General features: G+C 48.3%; 1 protein-coding gene across 2 annotated transcripts in view; it reads right to left on the minus strand.

Annotated features, from left to right (window-relative positions):
- The window catches only part of NFATC2 (nuclear factor of activated T cells 2), a 155835-nt gene that overhangs the window by 32876 nt on the left and 106252 nt on the right, over positions 1–16707 (minus strand). For both annotated transcript variants that reach the window (XM_019017571.4, XM_063702282.1), the window contains exons 7-9: positions 15383–15438; positions 14865–14991; positions 11502–12191 (exon numbers count right to left, since the gene is read on the minus strand). In XM_019017571.4, coding sequence (XP_018873116.1) covers positions 11502–12191; positions 14865–14991; positions 15383–15438 — 873 coding nt within the window. The remainder of the gene's footprint in view (positions 1–11501; positions 12192–14864; positions 14992–15382; positions 15439–16707) is intronic.

The following is a 16707-nucleotide window of genomic DNA, read 5'->3' on the forward strand; positions in this document are numbered from 1 at the left end:
GATGAGACCAAAAAAGGATCTTATTATTTAATCTAGGGGAAGAACCTCTCCATCAAACCAGACCTAAAACAAAGGCATCTGCTTGCAATGCTTGGTCTGACTCCCGACGCAAATGAACTATAATAAAAACAAAGAAGAAAACACTTTTATGATATTTATATAAGACAACCGGAAGTTTAAACACTAGGTATTTCATGATATTAAGGAAGTATTATTAATTTCCATGTGTGCTAGTGGTCTTGTACTTTCAGAGTCTTTTTTTTAGAGATACATGCTATTTCTACATGAAATTATAGGATGTCTAGGATTTGTTTCAAAATATTGCTGTGTAGCTAGGCACCATGGCAGGCACCTACAGTCCCAGCTATGCTGGAGGCTGAGGCAGGAAGATTGTTTGAGCCCAGGAGATCAACGCTGCAGTGCACCATGATTACACCTGTGAATAGCCACTATGCTCCAGCCTGGGCAACATAGCAAGACCCTATGTCTTAAAAAAAAAAAAACAAAAAAAAAACTAATAACAACAACCCCCCAAAACAAAATTACCAGGTAATGAATATAACAGGATGAAGGTGTAGAAGAAATCAGATTGGCCATGCATTGATAACAGCTGAAGCTTCGTGGTGGGTATGTAGGGGTACCTTGTACTATGCTATAGTTACATATGTTCAAAATATTTAATTAGAAGTTTTAAAATCTTACCCCCATTTAAAAATCTTCCCCAGCCACAAGGAGGGAAGGAAGGAAGATAGAGGGAGGGAACACTTTCCAAGGGCCCGGCCGGACGCAGGTCCTGGATTAGTGAGCCTTGGATATGTGTGGCACTTCCGTAATGGGGGCACAATTCAAACGCCTAACGTGTCCAGATAGGAACCCTGAATGAGTGAAATCGGTGAAGTCTAAGAGGAACAACAAAACAAGTGTGAAGATAAATAACAATGGACAATCCACCTATTGTCGGAAGACAAAAGGGAATGGCAGGGGCTGCGGACAGGGCAAGTGGATGTTCCAACTAAAGGAAGTAGCCTCTGCTCAGGGCCAGCCTTGGTTTTGACTCCCAGTAGCTGCCATGCAGGAGGTGGGGCCCAAGGTGGCTAGATCCTTGGATTTTCTAAGCAAAGTCAGAAATCCCTATTTTTATGTGCAATCCCCGGTTTTTCAACACTGGCATCTAATCAAAATATTTTTTCAAATACCGTGTGGGCCAAACAAAATATCTGCGGGCGAAATGCAGCCCATGGAGCACCAGTTGGCAGCTCCTTTTCCAAGTGCTGAAGCAGACCACAACTCAATCCATCTGTAAGAAGGGGAGAGGGTGCTTTCATCAATTTTGGGTCAATTCTTTTTTGGGCATTCAATAAAGCTGAGAATTCAAAAGACACCATCAACTTCCAGAAATCTATAAGAACTGGCTGCGGAACATTTCAAAGGCGTCCTCCACGTCATCAGCTTATGCAACAGAACCTCTACTTTGCCCAGAGTTTTGGAAATTAACAACCAGGGAGTGTCCTTTCAGCTTTCCTGGGATAGTGGAACTAACAGACTTCAGATGAAACCTATTTGTTGGTTTGCAGACAGCCTAGGACTTAAGTCCAAACTGCTCGCAACAGACAGTCCTGCCATAAAACCAAGTTGGGGTGCTCAAGGCTCATCATAAAATGACCAGAGAATCCACTTCGGCTGCCTTGCCAGAGATCTGATTTTATGACTGTTTAAAGGGATGAGACAGATGTCATCCCCAAACCTGAGAGCAGCAGAATTTCTTGCTGAGGACCAGAACGGACTCCTTCAAATTCAGCCCTCAGTTTGTCTTTGACTTCATCTAGAGAAAGATTCTTGACAGCCTGGATGGGCAAAACAGGCCCCAGCCCTGCCTCTATTCACAGGCACAACTTGACCAGATCCCTGGATCCATAAAAAATTAAAGAGGTGTCAAAAATGCAGCAGAGAAGAGCAAAATAAATGGTTTCATCATTCCCCAGGAAGAAAACCCCTCTTTTTTTTTTTTTTTTCTGAAAGGGTGGAAAGTAAAAGAAAATTGGTGCTAAAACAAAGTTGAACTGGTTCAGAGCAAAAAGAGAGTCCAGAATGTTACTTGAAGGCAGCACACACCAAAACACACCCAAATCTCAAGTCTAGGAATGACTGGCAATCACAGCTACTTCAGGGCAGGCGGCTTTCATTTGTTATTTGTGGGTTTTCCCCTGGGAAAACAAAGCTTTGCCCTTGATCCAAAATGGGTTTATCAAAGGTGGGAAGGGAGGGAGCACAGAGAATAATCTAGTGTATAAAATGAGTTGAGTAACTGCCACCCAATTCATAGACTAAAGTAACCAAATTCTTTTTCAAGTTCTACATTTCTAGAGAGAAACAGACTACAGCTAGTGCTGATATTAGAAAGTTATGTAGATTTTTTAACATTATAATATTCTGGCTGGGCACAGTGGCTCACACTTATAATCCCAGCTTTTTGGGAGGCTGAGGCGAGAGGATCACTTGAGCCCAGGAGGTCGAGACCAGACTGGGCAACATAGCAAGACCCTGTGTCTCTATAAAAAATAAAAAGTTGAGCCAGGCATGGTGGCATGTGCCTATAGTCCCAGCTACTGAGAAGACTGAGGCAGGCAGATTGCTTGAGCCTGGGAGGTTAAGGCTGCAGTGAGCTATGAGGGCACCACTGCACTGCAGCCTGGGTGACAGAGTGAGAGACCCTCTCTCAAAAAAAAAAAAAAAAAAAAAAAAGGATTATCTTGGGTTGTGGCTGGAATCAGGGAAAATCCATTGCAGTTTCCAGCCCCACAAGTTATGCTGCTGAAAACCATCACCTGAGTGGCGGCATCATCCTGAAATGAGTGAGGTAGCTGGTATGGTACATCCAGCATAGCACACCCACAGAGCAGGGAAGTGAGTCTTAGCCCTTCTGCCCTGTGTTCTAGTAAGAATGAAACTACAAAGGAGGGCCTTTAAAATTGGTTATGATGCTGACCTACCCATAAATCTTGCTTAAAGGAGCACCTCACTCTTTCACAAGGATATTCACCTGTTACCACAAGAGAATAGCCTCATTTGGAAATTAAATGTAGCATAAACAATTCAGAACAATTAAAAGTGCTGGTTCCAGCAGATGACTGGGAGCCCACGAATGACACTGGATGCTGCCTCTCACTTGGTCCTCTTTTTTAGGAGCTGTCTGCTTTTGGTAGGAAAGATGCTGCTCTGGAATGAGGGCTGCGTGGACAGCAAGTCTGGGAAGGGACTTTCTTGTGGTTTGGTGGCTTCTGACCTCCAAATGCAAGTGCACATTCCTTTGGAAACACTTGCTTTGCAGAATTTCAAAAAGATCACTGAGCGTTTCTGGGTCTGGAGTCGGCTGGAACGTAGCTCTCTTACATAAGCCAGAAATACAGAGTCCGCATCATTCGGGATGAAAGGGCAGCTAAGTGGCACAGCTTGAAATCTGACATTCTTAGAAAGGGAGGGGAAACAAGAGAGGGAAACGAGAGATGCCCCAGGGACAGATACCTGCATACCGTTTAGGCACCCAGGAGAGGGACAGAGAACGGCTACCAGCTCAATTCAATGATCTTCCAACAGCAACTCTTGCAGATTCTGTGGGCTCCTCTGTAGGCAACCACAGTTTTCTGGACTTTGACATTTTCAAGGTTCGAACTATCCTTTGCTGAACCTTTGCTGAATTTACAGAGGTAGCCTGACAACATACTTGAGAATTCAGGCCAAGAGTCAGCCTCCTGGCTCTTCGTCAGAGCCTAGCTCTGCCCCTGCCCCTATAGCTCACAACTGACAAGGAAGAGGAGGAGGAGGAAAATGTCACTGCGGTTAGGGGAAGAAGAGTGATCAGCAACTACTGAACCCTCATCGTGCGCGTCAGGTACTGGGCAAAGAGCTTTACAGGACGCCCCCATTTTCATTCCTACAGTAACCCAGAGAGTCGGGCACCATTATAAGTGACTTGGCCAAAGTTACAAAAGAGGGCAGTGATGAGGCCAGACAGAGCCAGGCAGGACAGCCACAGCAACTCTTTGCCAGACAAATCCTAGAACTGAGGCTGGGCCTTCAGACCAACCATCCAATTCCTGAGAACGGGTCCCCATTGACCAAATGACAGGTACAGGACAAATCATCAGCACTGTGGGTAACAGCAAGTGATATGGAAGTTTCCACCCATGGGGGACCTGTGTGTACGTTTTACCACCTTTTGTAGAAAAGGGGAAAATAAGAATACATGTGTATTTGCATATGCTCGGGATTACATTAAAAAAAAAAAAAAACCCTAAAGCATTCATCCTCAAGGTGGATGACGTTGCTTCCACAGGGGTAAAAATTGGTTCTCTGCGGGAGGGGTGTTGAAAAAAATCTTCCATATGACAATGCTTTGTGGCCCTGCAAAGGGCTATGGTACATGAACAGACACATTGTGTGTCTATAGCACTGACATTTCATGGCATGGAGATTAGGAAAAAAATTGTCTTAAAAGGCTCCTGGCTGGGGGTGGGGGGTTGGTAATAATGAAACAAAGGTTGAGAAATAATGTTCTAGGAGGCTAGAGAAAAACCAGTATTAGAGAGCAGACCAGAAGGGGGAAGACATCTTCTGCTGGATGTCTTTTTTATATATTTTTCCTAAACATAGGAACATATTGCCTATATAAAGATACATTTTTAAATGAAGGCAAAAAAAGGACGCTGGCAAAAGCCCTCCCAACAGGGGCCTGGCCTTTTATTGGTGTCAGCTCCAGGTGGCTATGTGAGTTAAACCTGGTGCTGGTGGTTACTGGTGGTTACTGGTGGTTACTGGTGTACCAGCAAGGCCTACACTGAGATACTCAGACCGGGCTCTCCAGGTGCCCACAGCCTCTGGGCCACTTGGCTAGGCAACTGCCTGGCTCAGTTCTCATCAGCACAGAGACTCCCTGTGTCTCACCCTCTGTCGGCACCAGGAGGCCCAGCCCTGCCGGGGTCATCATGGCTGCCGGGCTCACGGCAGGGCTCTGCGGTGACCAGGCTCCGCGTGGGCTTTGCACGCCTCCCCACACAGGAGCCGCTTTGTCCCAGGCTTGCCGTGGGCACTGAGGGGCCCTAGTGAAAGATCCCTGAACTGCTGAACAAAGCAGGCCAGTTACAAAACACTTTTCCATTGCTGGGTTCCTTTCCCTGCTTCCTGAGCTTTGGAGGGTGGGTCTCTCTGTTCATTCCTCCCCCGCCTGTTTCTCACGCATTGGTGCACCCAGCTTCTGCGTAGAGCCTTTTCAAAGCACACCCATGGCCCCTCTGCCAGAGGCACAACTGGCAAAACCTGGGCCACTGGTCCACACTCCTCCAGGGAGCCATGGCAGGGGATACACTCACTGGAGTTCTCAGCAGCCCCCGGCGAGGACATCATCTCCTTCATGCAGATACACATCCTGAGGTCCCCTGGAGGAAGCGGGGGGAGGGAGCCTTGGGCGGTGCCCTGGGGCTATGTCCACTCATCTATCCCATGGAAGAAGCAGGGCATGAGGGTGAGGAAGCCCACCTCCAAAGATCAGAGTAGCCCATTTTTTTCTCCTACACAAATAGATTTTTAAAATTTGAACCATGTCCTACAAGAAATCAAGGCAATTAAATTCATAAACAAGGCTGGGCATGGTGGGTCACAGCTGTAATCCCAGCACTTTGGGAGGCTGAGGGGAATGGATCACCTGAGGTCAGGAGTTTGAGACCAGCTGGCCAATATGGCGAAACCATGTCTCTACTGAAAATACAAAAATTAGCCAGGCGTGCTGGCAGGCACCTGTAGTCCCAGCTACTTGGGAGGCTGAGGCAGAAGAATCACTTGAACCCAGGAGGTGGAGGTTGCAGTGAGCAGAGATTGTGCCACTGCACTCCTGCCTGGGCAACAGAGCGAGACTTTGTCTCAAAAAAAAAAAAAATCATAAACAAATAAAACAGCAGGTCACATTTATGGAAGAACCCTTTTATTGACATGCACTAACTCATCATCCTCAGCACAGCCTTTGAAGGGAGGAACTGTGACTGTCTCATTCTATAGATGGGGACATGAAGGCACAAGGCAGCAAGTAACTTGCCTGAGGTCAGAGTCATTGATGGAGCTGACACTCAAGACACAAAAGAGTCATGAAATCTGACTTTTGTTTGTATAAAAAGGCAACATGAATCTCTGGAGTTAGAAGGCAGGATGGTGGTCACTTTTGTAGAAGGGAAAGGGACATCTGGGGGCTTCTGGGGTGCTGACAAGACTGTCATAATCCAGGTGGCAATTCTGTGGGTGGCCCGCTTGTGAAATATACAGAATGCACTACTGATTTCTGAATGTGCACAGAATTAAGCACTTTACATGAAGAACAGGGCAGAAGTAGATTTAAGAATAAGCAGACTGATTTGTGCCCTTCCTGCACACATCAATATACTCTCTCACACACACACAAGCTGCTATCCTCACAAGTCACTGAAGGGGCTGCAGCCATCACCGAGACCACATCCTTTCTTTTCTGGACATTTCCAGAACGGGGTAAAACATCTCCTTTGAGTCCCAGGCCACACCCCTGCCCCCATGTTCTCTCATCTGTGGCTGAGTCTCTGGGCGGCTGTAGTAGGCTCTCTACTTCAAAACCTGTGGTGGGTTTGGTGGTGAGATGGCCTGATGACCTCTGCACCCCCAGTTCAGCTGTGGAGTCAGCACAGCTCCTAGAATGCACCACAAGAGCGCTAGTAAAAGTCACCTCTGAGTCCACTTTCCCCAGCGCCTCTCCCGCTTGCTTGCATCCTGAGTGGTAAAAAGTGCAGCCGCCCCTCATTTTATGCAAGGGAAGCTGAGAATCACCTGTGTATTGATCACATTTGGGCAATTCCAGTTGCATTTTAAGTAACCGTGCTCATGACAGGGCCTGCGGGGCACACCCCCTGAGAAATGCACCGCCTTCCATCACGCTCCTGTCACGGGATTCGTTTTCAATTTCACATATCTCCCTTTTTTCAACCCTTGCCTCCCTATAGTCCATTTTGCAAAGGCAGCCAGAGTGATCTTTTCAAACAGTAAATCAAACCACGCTGCACTGCTGCTGAAAGCCTGCGGGAGCAAGCCCACGTCTCCAAGTTCATGGCCTCCGCCACCTGCGTTCCCTCTCCCTGAAACACTCTTCCCTCAGACCTCCCCAGGTCTGCGTCCATCCCCAAAGGCCGCCTCTTCAGAGTGGCCTTTCCGTACACTCATCTGCAGCGGCCAACCTCACCCCCAAACCAGGCGGCCACCCTCTCGCTCCTAACCCCGTGGAATTTCCCCTGTGGCTTTCATCGCTGTCTGAATTTCGCTTGCTTACTTACTGCCTTCCATGCTAATGTCTATCTCCCTTACCTACCAAACAATCACCGTGAGAGCAAAGATTTCATTTCATTTGTTCACTAGTGGATCCCTAAGTCCCAGAACAGTGCCCAGCACACAGTAGACAGCCAGAAAATACTAGTAGGTGAGAGGGAAGGGGGGTCAAGGACAGAGAAGTCAAGGGTCAAGGACACAGAGGGAGGGAGAGAGGGAAGAAGGAAGGGTTAAGGACAGGGAGGGTTGGGGAGGAGAGAGGAATAGGGGAGAAAGGTAGGGAAGAATTAGGTCCCAGAAGCAGCTACTGCTAGGAGCTGCTGGTGTTCCCCAGGTACAATTTGGGGCCTTAGAACAAGGGACTGGTCACGGAAGGGGGATGACAGCAGAGAGAACGCAAGTGACGGTGTATGAACCATATGTTTCTGAAGAGCTGTAAGAAACTGCCTGAATTGGGGTGGGTGGAGAAACACGGGGCTCAGGGGAGTGCATGCCTTGGGCCCTGGAATATTACTTATTTTGCTTTTCCAAAGAGACTTCTTGAAAACGTCTCAAGTGCTCGGAGTGGAGAAAGCAGAAGGAGCGCCTTGGTGTTCCAAGAACAAACGGGGCCAAGCCAGCCGCCGTCTGTGTGCAGGAATGCAGGCGGGAAGGGCTGAGATAAAGCACAGATGCCCCATGAGGGAGCAGGGTGGAATGCCCAGACGCGACCCTGGGATCACTGGCCAAGGTGCAGGAAACGATAACTCAGAGCCGGGGGCTTCCCTGGACCCCAGGGCAGGGGCGGGATCAGCTTCAAAGATGGTTTGTTTGCACTTGTGCGGGGGAGGGAGGACCTGTGTGTCCACTGGTGACTGCTTCCTTTTCCAGCCACAGAACCTTCCCTCAACCCTCAAAACGCATAAGCCCAGCTCTTACAAAGTTTCCAAGGAAAGCCCACTTTGGCAAAATCCCAAGGGAAATAAATGACAGACCAGAAATGCCCACGCACAGGCAGCACAGCACGCTGGGGTTTAGCACGGGCCCCGTGCAGCCAAATATGCACCATGTGCGACAGACTCCCTTAAAATCATAAACGAAAGGGACAGAAAAGGACCTAAAGACCAAGGAAGTTGCCCCACCAGACACCAAAGGAATGACCCAGGGGATTTTCCAGTTTACTTGTCAGAAATAACACAACACAGCAAACCAAGACGTCCAAATCTCATATCCATAGAGCTGATGGTGGCATATCTGGAATGTTCCACGGATGCACGGGCTACACAGACTAGCTAGGAGACGGGCTAGGAGAATTTGAAATTGCAGCAGTTCAGAGACAAAACTGCACCCACATCTTGGTGGCTACGGTGGAGATGCAGTCTGGGGCTTGCCACTGGGCACGAGCCACCAGGGGACCTGCCCATTGGAGGGTCCTGGGGTGGGCAGAGCCTTGGAGACAAGGCCGGTGGAGCACTGAACATAACTAGTGGCACTTGCTGCCTTTTGGAGGCCACGTGGGTGGAAACCATTCCACTGCCCCATCCAGCTCTGGCCTCAGGAATGTGCAGCCCCCAAATTGAGAAGCCGGACTATGGCACAGGGGACAGGGCAGTGCTGCGCTTCAGAGCTCTTGAGCTTCCTTTATGTTATTTCTGCCAAGTATTAGGAAAAGAGCTTCTAGGCCAGCTGTGTAGCACGACTCCCGGGCCTCCATTCTTGCAGGACACAGTACAATCCAGTGTGGACATCACCACCTGGAGTGTGCGATGTGCTCTCCTTTGTGCTACACCCCCGCGTTTTAGAGACTTATAATGTCCGCTAGCACGATAAAGACTCTCAGAAGTCCCGCAACAAATAATTAAACAAAAACAAAAACAAAAAACTTGGTTTAACCTAGTTTTTTCATCTTTTAAAGCCATGGAACCCTCCTTCAGAAAATAGCTCCTAACATCCCATGGGCTGGGGTCATATAGCATGTACCTAAATTTCACCTCGCTCGGTTCTCTGAGACATCCTTAGAGCTGACTCAGGTTTGGACCTAGCGGGACTCCCCCTCACCACAACTTTGAACCTGCCTGCGTTCAGAAAGGGCCTCAGGAGGCCCAAAAGGGTCTCGGTGCTCAGCTGCTTTCTCTGTAACATAAGCTTCTTTGGAAACGGCAAGGACATCTATGGATCTGGGGCTGCCATAGCCAGTCATGACCACCTCGGGCCACTTGGACACGGGTGCCCCAATATCCAAGGCACTCACCATTTGCCTTTAACAAGGGATGGACAGGGTAGGAGAGGCCAGTATGTTTCTCGCCCTGGAGACCAGACCAGCCCTAGGTGCAGAATCAGCTGGGGAAAATTATCCAGCCCTGCACAGACACTCATTTATTTATAAAGCACCTCTTCTCCAATACAATCGATCCCCCAGGGCCTCATGTGGAGAGGGATCTGGTTACCACCATGCTTCATTGATCCACTACGTTCTGCCTTAGTTAATTCTCTACATGATTGCCCCCTTGAAAATAAGCACCAAAACATTATCTTCACCATTGTGAATGTAAATTGTTCAAGGATGGATTGTATGCAGGTGTCCGTTTCAAAACAGAGCACCATGACCTTAACTCAACCTGTGCTTGATTATTCAGGATCAAACGGATCAATTATTAACAGAGCAATACCTAGAGGTCAGCCTTGTAAGGCACGTGGGGCAGGATGACCCTACAAGAAGTGGCCCCAGAGGTCTTTGCTTGGTGAATTCAGGGGACGTTTTTGATCGACTGTCTCCCTAGGGATTGGGTATGGAGAATACCAGAAGTCACAGAGCCCCCAGATAACCTGGCTTGTCAAGACGTTTCGTAGAGTAAAGGTCAACAGCCTCTGACTATGCAGCAGAGGATATTTCTGGCACTGCGGTATATGAAATCTAGTACCCAGTCTTGATGGTAACTATTGTGGCTGTTTCAAAGCTTTCGCTTTACTTCCTACCCCTTGGCTGGGCTCCTGAGAGTTAATTTTCTGAAATAATTGAGGTTTCAGGGTATATCAGATGCTACTGCCTATAAAATACAGGACTGGAACTGGGAATGACAGCCAGCAATTTAGGTTTTTCCTTCTTCTATTAAGAAAAAACTCCAGTCGCTTAACTGTACATTTTTAAATAACGTAAACAGTGTCATGGGCTTTGCAACTCGATGGATAAATGCTTGAGGGGATGGATACCCCATTCTCTATATGTGCTTATTTCACTTTGCATGCCTGTCTCCAAACATCTGATGTACCCCATAAATATATATACCTGCTCTATATCCACAAAAAATTTTTAAAAGAAAAATGAAGGTAAGGAAAGTCCAACAGCCTATTTTTGTGTCTGGAGCCCCCAAGGCAAGGCTGCTCTGCTCATCCCACCCTCTCCGACCTCCCAATGCACCTTGCGGCTCCCAGGTGAGTCTTAGCAATGCGGTTTGTCCTTCCTCCCTGAGATCCTGGACCAACACCTCATCACAGCTTGTCCACAAGACTACCCTCTGGGCAGACCCCTTGCCCACAAACGGGCACCTACAGACTCACACAAAGCCTCCTCTGCATCTTTTCCTTGGCCCAAACCACCCATCAGCTGGGCTCACCACAGCGGAAGCCCACTGCTTCCTTCCCATCAATGCGCATCTCTGTTCCACGAGCACAGGGTAGAGAAGTGCCCACAGCCTGCCTGCAAGCTGTTCTGATAAAGCCACTTTTCAATGAGCTTTCTTCTTCCTTTTCCTCCCTCAAATATACAAAAGAGGGCTATAAAATGGGATTTTTTTTCTGTACAGGAATGAAAGGAGGTTAGCTTTCCTTCCTATTTTCTTGGCCTCAGTCTAAATCTGGCAATTGGAAAGAGTGTGGAAGCAGTTAAATGGACCCAGTTCATGACCCAGGGGATGCCGGGTTGCCCTCATTTGCTTTTTCTATGGGGGCGATTCTGTTGGGGGGCATCTGAAATTGTTACTGCTTCCCCTCTGCAACTACTGCTGGGAGGTAATTCTTGCACAGAGCTAGGGGTGGCTTTCAGGGTCATATTATTCAACCTCCTTAAATTAAAATGGGGACACTGAGGCCCAAAGAGATTACGGAATCTGTAGGCCATGCAGTGAACTTCCTGGGCAGAGATGCTTCAGGGCACCATCCTTACAGGCAGTGACAAAACTCAAGCATCTTACCATCATCCAAGTAGGTCTGGTCCAAGTTCTGCTCCTGTTTAATGGTCACCCCCGCAGGTAATACTTCCTTTTGGTCACTGACCGGGGGTCCGTTTTTGGCGGCTCTTTGGCTCGTGGCATTCTGCTGCTGAATGACTGTGGGGTAGGAACCCGGGCTCAGCCTCTGACCTTGACTGACCGGGGGCGGGCCAGGCCTGGTGGTGCCTGGTGCGAAATTCTCGCAGTACATGATGTGCTGGAACTCCTGGTGGCTTCCGCAGCGCAGCTGCTGGTTGGTGGGTGAATAGTGGATCACAGGCGAGGCCTGCTGGTTGGTCGGAGAGGGGTGGAGCAGGGCTGAGCTCTGGCCCTGGGAGCCGGCGTGCACCAGCACAGAGCGGTGAGCGTCCGCAAGGGACAGCGGGGCGGCCATGAGGGCCGGCTGCTGATAGCCCAGCAGGCTGGGGCTCAGGCTCTTGCTCCGCTGGTAGAGTACGGCCGCTGGGTTCTGTTGCTGGTAGCGGGCGTCAGGGGATGAGAGCCCCGTGCGGAACTGCTGGCAGGGAGCCATGGTGGCCACGAGGCAGGAGGGGGACTCGGCCACCATCGGGTGCTGGGGATAGTAAGGCTGGCTCCCCAGGCCTCCATGGGTGGGGCTGCAGATCAGAGTGGGGTCATATTCATCCGTGGGCTCCGTCTTGATGGCTGGGACTGGGAGGAGAAAAGAGCACACAGGGGCACCCATGGCAGTGAGCCACGGATGTGCATGGAGGATTCGTGGACGGTGCTTGCGAACATGGCCTTGGGAGTCCATACGGGTGGGACAAACAGTTGGTCCCTGTCACTTATCAGCCTTGGGCAAAAGGTTCCCCACGCAATTGTCTTAGGTAGGAAATTTTACCCTGGCCATGAACATCTTGAATTATAGATTTTTCCATTATTGGAAAGGTGGCTGGTAGGTCTGACTCAGCCCTGGGATGTTTACAGCCTATCTCTCCAGGTGACAGCTCAGAGGAGAATGCTTGATTTCAGATGATGCCTCCCCCTCTTTCTATCCCAGCAGCTCCTGTCTCCGCTTGCTTTCCTTTCTGCTGCTTATCCGCGTCAGAAATGTCATAGATGCTTTACATGCTGATTTATTACCTAACTACGCCCTGCCTCCAAATGTCAGCTCCTCAAAGAGAGGACTTTTGTCTGGTTTTTGATCCTCATGACCCAAAACAGCACCTGGTACTTAATGGGCACTCAGATATTTTCTAGACAAAGGAATCAGCAAAGTGACTGTTTCCTTCCTCCATTCTGTAGTGCTTTGGGGGAATAAGCACTACTGTCTCAAGCCTCAGTTTCCCCATCTGTTACCTGGCAGGAACAATCATACCTACCCCCACGAGATCACTGGGAGAATTAAATGTGTGTGCAAAGCACTGAGCACAGTGGCTGGCATACAGTAAGTGCTCAATGCTTGCTGTCGCTGCTATTCTCTTACTATGATCATCCATCATGACTACCACTTGTGTTGTCGCTGTGGCCATTCCTTTCTCCCTGCCCAGCACCAGTCACTGAAATCACTCCTTCCCCAACATCCATACTAAAGCATTACCAATCCCAGGACTTCAGGAATCAGTTTTCTTTTTACTGGAGTGAGTCAGTGACAGGACTGTGACCAAGTGTGTGTGCATGTGTGTGTGTGCATGCGTGTGTGTTCATGCGTGTGTGTGTGTGTGTGTGTGTGTGTGTGGTGGGGGACCTCCAAGTATTGGGGATTGGAGGAGATAAGGAGACTAGGCAAGGCTGTCTCTAACCACAGAAATTGTCCCTCGCGCGGTGGCTCACGCCTGTAATCCCAGCACTTTGGGAGGCCGAGGCAGGCGGATCACGAGGTCAGGAGATCGAGATCATCCTGGCTAACACGGTGAAACCCTGTCTCTACTAAAAATACAAAAAATTAGCCGGGCGAGGTGGCGGGCGCCTGTAGTCCCAGCTACTCGGGAGGCTGAGGCAGGAGAATGGCGTGAACCCGGGGGCGGAGCCTGCAGTGAGCCGAGATCGCGCCACTGCACTCCAGCCTGGGCAACGGCGAGACTCCGTCTCAAAAAAAAAAAAAAAAAAAAAAAGAAAGAAATTGTCCCTCGAGGTGCCATTCAAAGGCCATCACATCACTCCCTGGCCCAACTGGGAGACTGAGAGCTCACTCCAGCCACGCTCAACCAGACAAGAGCCAAGGCCGGGCCACAGATGAGAGGCAAGAGCACCATGAAACATATCTGAGAGCATGTCTGCTCAAAGGGATTCCTGAGCTGCCGTCTAGAGCCCCCCCAGCAATCTCCCACAGTTTTGGGTCCTGGTGACCTGAACCCTGCCCTGATAGAGTGTCATGTCTGTCCCAAGACAGCAGTGTCCTCACAAGGGTCAACACAAAACTGTGGGCACAATTCAAGCTCACCAGGGCAAGGCTGCCAGGGCACCCCTCAGTTTAATGCTTCTAGAAGCCCAGAGGCTCCCTGAGAAACTGTCATAGGATGCAAATTATACCCTGGGTGATTGTCTCGAATTATAGGTTTCCAATCTTGGAAGGTAGCTAGCAGGTGTTTCTCAGCCTTGGAAGCCTATAGCCTATTTCCCAAGGGAGAGCTCAGAGAAGCATTTTTAAAATTTAAAATTATGCTTCCCCTGGCTGTTCCTGTCCACCTTTTCTACAGCCCCAATCGTAATCCAACATATCAATAATATCAACATTATCTATGACCTAATCCCCTCTGTTAGAATGGCAGTTCCACATGGACAGGGATTCTTACCCTGTAGTGTTCACAGCTGTGTCCACAAGCCAAGAACAGTGCCTGACACTCAGATATTTTCTGGACAAATGAATGCATGAAAAAATGGTACTCATCACCTTTCTTGGGGCTGTACTTTGTGGGAATGAGACCTCCTGACCCGGTTATCCACCAGTCACTCCATTAGGCCATGGGGTGATGACTCACATGGGGGGGGGGTCACATAAAGATTCTGCAGGTTTTGGGGCACAGCCCCTCTATCATGATCAAATCCAAGCCAGGGACAGGAGTCATCCACTTACCACCCTTCTGCTGAACATGCATACACACACCCTTCTTCTATTCCCCCTTCCCCTAAAGGAAGGTACTAAGGCAATAAGAGCTAATATCACTGACATCAGCTTACTTTGCACTGTGCTAAGGATTTATGTGCATTTAATTTCCGGAACCCTTATAAGGAAGATGCTGTCTCACAGATGATGCAACTGAGGCTCAGAGAGGTTGAGTCATCTGTCCAAAGTTACCCGGCTAGGAGCAGACTTCAGGAGTCCTGAGCCCTGTGCCTGTACTGCCTCTCAATACCAAAGGGGTCGTCAGAAACACTCCTTACCTGGGTGGTAGGTAAAGTGCTGAGGCTGACTTCGTTTTCTCTTCCCATTGATGACGTAGAAGTTCACTTTTACAGGTGTGCGGATATGCTTGTTCCGATATTCAGGGATCTCAACAAAAAGCATGTTCTATAAGGAAGGAGTTGTCATGAACTTAACTGCAATCATGTCTCAGTTCCTACCCAGACCCTAAGCGCATCCAGGCAGCCCACTGTCTAATGGGTGTTTTGATGTGCCTTTCATCGGTTTACAGGGGAAGTTCAATTTCAGGGGAATTTAACTTGTCAGCGGCAGCAAAAAATAATACTCCATCAAAATATAATAAGGTGTCACAGTTACAAATCAGAGAGTGTGGTGCCCAATAAATGTTGAATTCACTCACTAATATGCACATATTGAGTACCTGTTAGGTCCAAAGCTCTGGGGGACACTGATGAAGGAAGGAGGGAAAGAAGGAAAGAGCATGAAAGAGGGAAACGTGAGGGGGATTGAAAGACACTCAGGTGCCTCACGTGCTTACAGGCTGGCTCTTGTCCTTATCCACCGTGGCTTCCATCTCCCAAATTTGCTGCCCATCTAGAAAAATTCAAAAATGACAGACTTTGAAGGAACTATTAGAAACCAAAGATTTAAGACAAAAACTCACCAACTTCTGTTTATCTTAGCTTATGTATTATGTCATTTCAGTAAGGTGTGTATGTGTCAATATGTGCACGTGTGTGTACATATGTATTTATACATATAAATATTTCCTTTTTCCAAAAGGAAGACATGGTGTCAATAGAAAACAAGGCAACATTGTCCTAAGCAAATTAAGGCAGGAACAGAAAACTCAACGCCACATGTTCTCATTTATAAGTGGGAGCTAAGCATGGGGTATACACGGACATGAAGATGGGAAAAGCAGATACTGAGGACTAATGGAGGTGGGAGACAGGGACCAGGGATCTACCAGTTGGGTACTATGCTCACTGCCTGAGTGACAGGCTCATTCATACCCGAACCTCAGTGTCATGTAATATACCCACGTAACAAACCACATGTACTTCCCAAATCTAAAAGTTGAAGTTATATTTTAAAAAATTAAAAAATAATGTTGACAGCCAGAAGAAAGAAAACAGGACAACAACAGAAAATAAGAAAAAAAATAGAAACTGTCCAGAATCCTACCATCATTTTTTCCCTGTATCTGAATGTCTATCTTTCTTTCTTTTTTTTTTTTTTTTTAAAAAAAAAAGGCATTATTAAGGGCTGGGCATGGTGGCTTATGCCTGTAATCCAAGCCCTTTGGGAGGCCAAGGCAGATGGATCACTTGAGGCTAGGAGTTCGAGACCAGCCTGGCCAGCATGGTGAAACTCCATCTCTACTAAAAATAAAAATGCAAAAATTAGCCAGGTGTGGTGGCAGGTGCCTGTAATCCCAGCTACTTGGGAGGCTGAGGCATGAGAATTGCCTGAACCCAGGAGGCGGACGTTACAGCAAACCAAGATTACACCACTGCACTCCAGACTGGGCGACAGAGTGAGACTTTGTCTCAAAACAAACAAACAAACAAATAAATAAATAAATAATTTTAAAAAGCATTGTTATATGTTACACTTTATTCTACGCCAAAGCTGTTAGAGAAGCGCCGTGACAGGTCCCTGACTGTCCCAGACATGCCTCCTTGGTGGTCTGAGAACACAGGCTTAAAGATGCGGCCCCAAGTCATGAGGGAAGCCAGTGACTTCAGTGGTGTCCTGGCTCACAAGTCACTGAAGAGCAGAAAGACAGGGGCTCACCCTCCACCTTTCCTCAGCAGACAGCCTGGATCTCATGTCAGTCATAACTACTGATGAAGAGGT

This window comes from Gorilla gorilla, chromosome 21, assembly GCF_029281585.2.
Source record: "Gorilla gorilla gorilla isolate KB3781 chromosome 21, NHGRI_mGorGor1-v2.1_pri, whole genome shotgun sequence".
In the NCBI taxonomy this organism is placed as follows: Eukaryota; Metazoa; Chordata; class Mammalia; order Primates; family Hominidae; genus Gorilla; species Gorilla gorilla.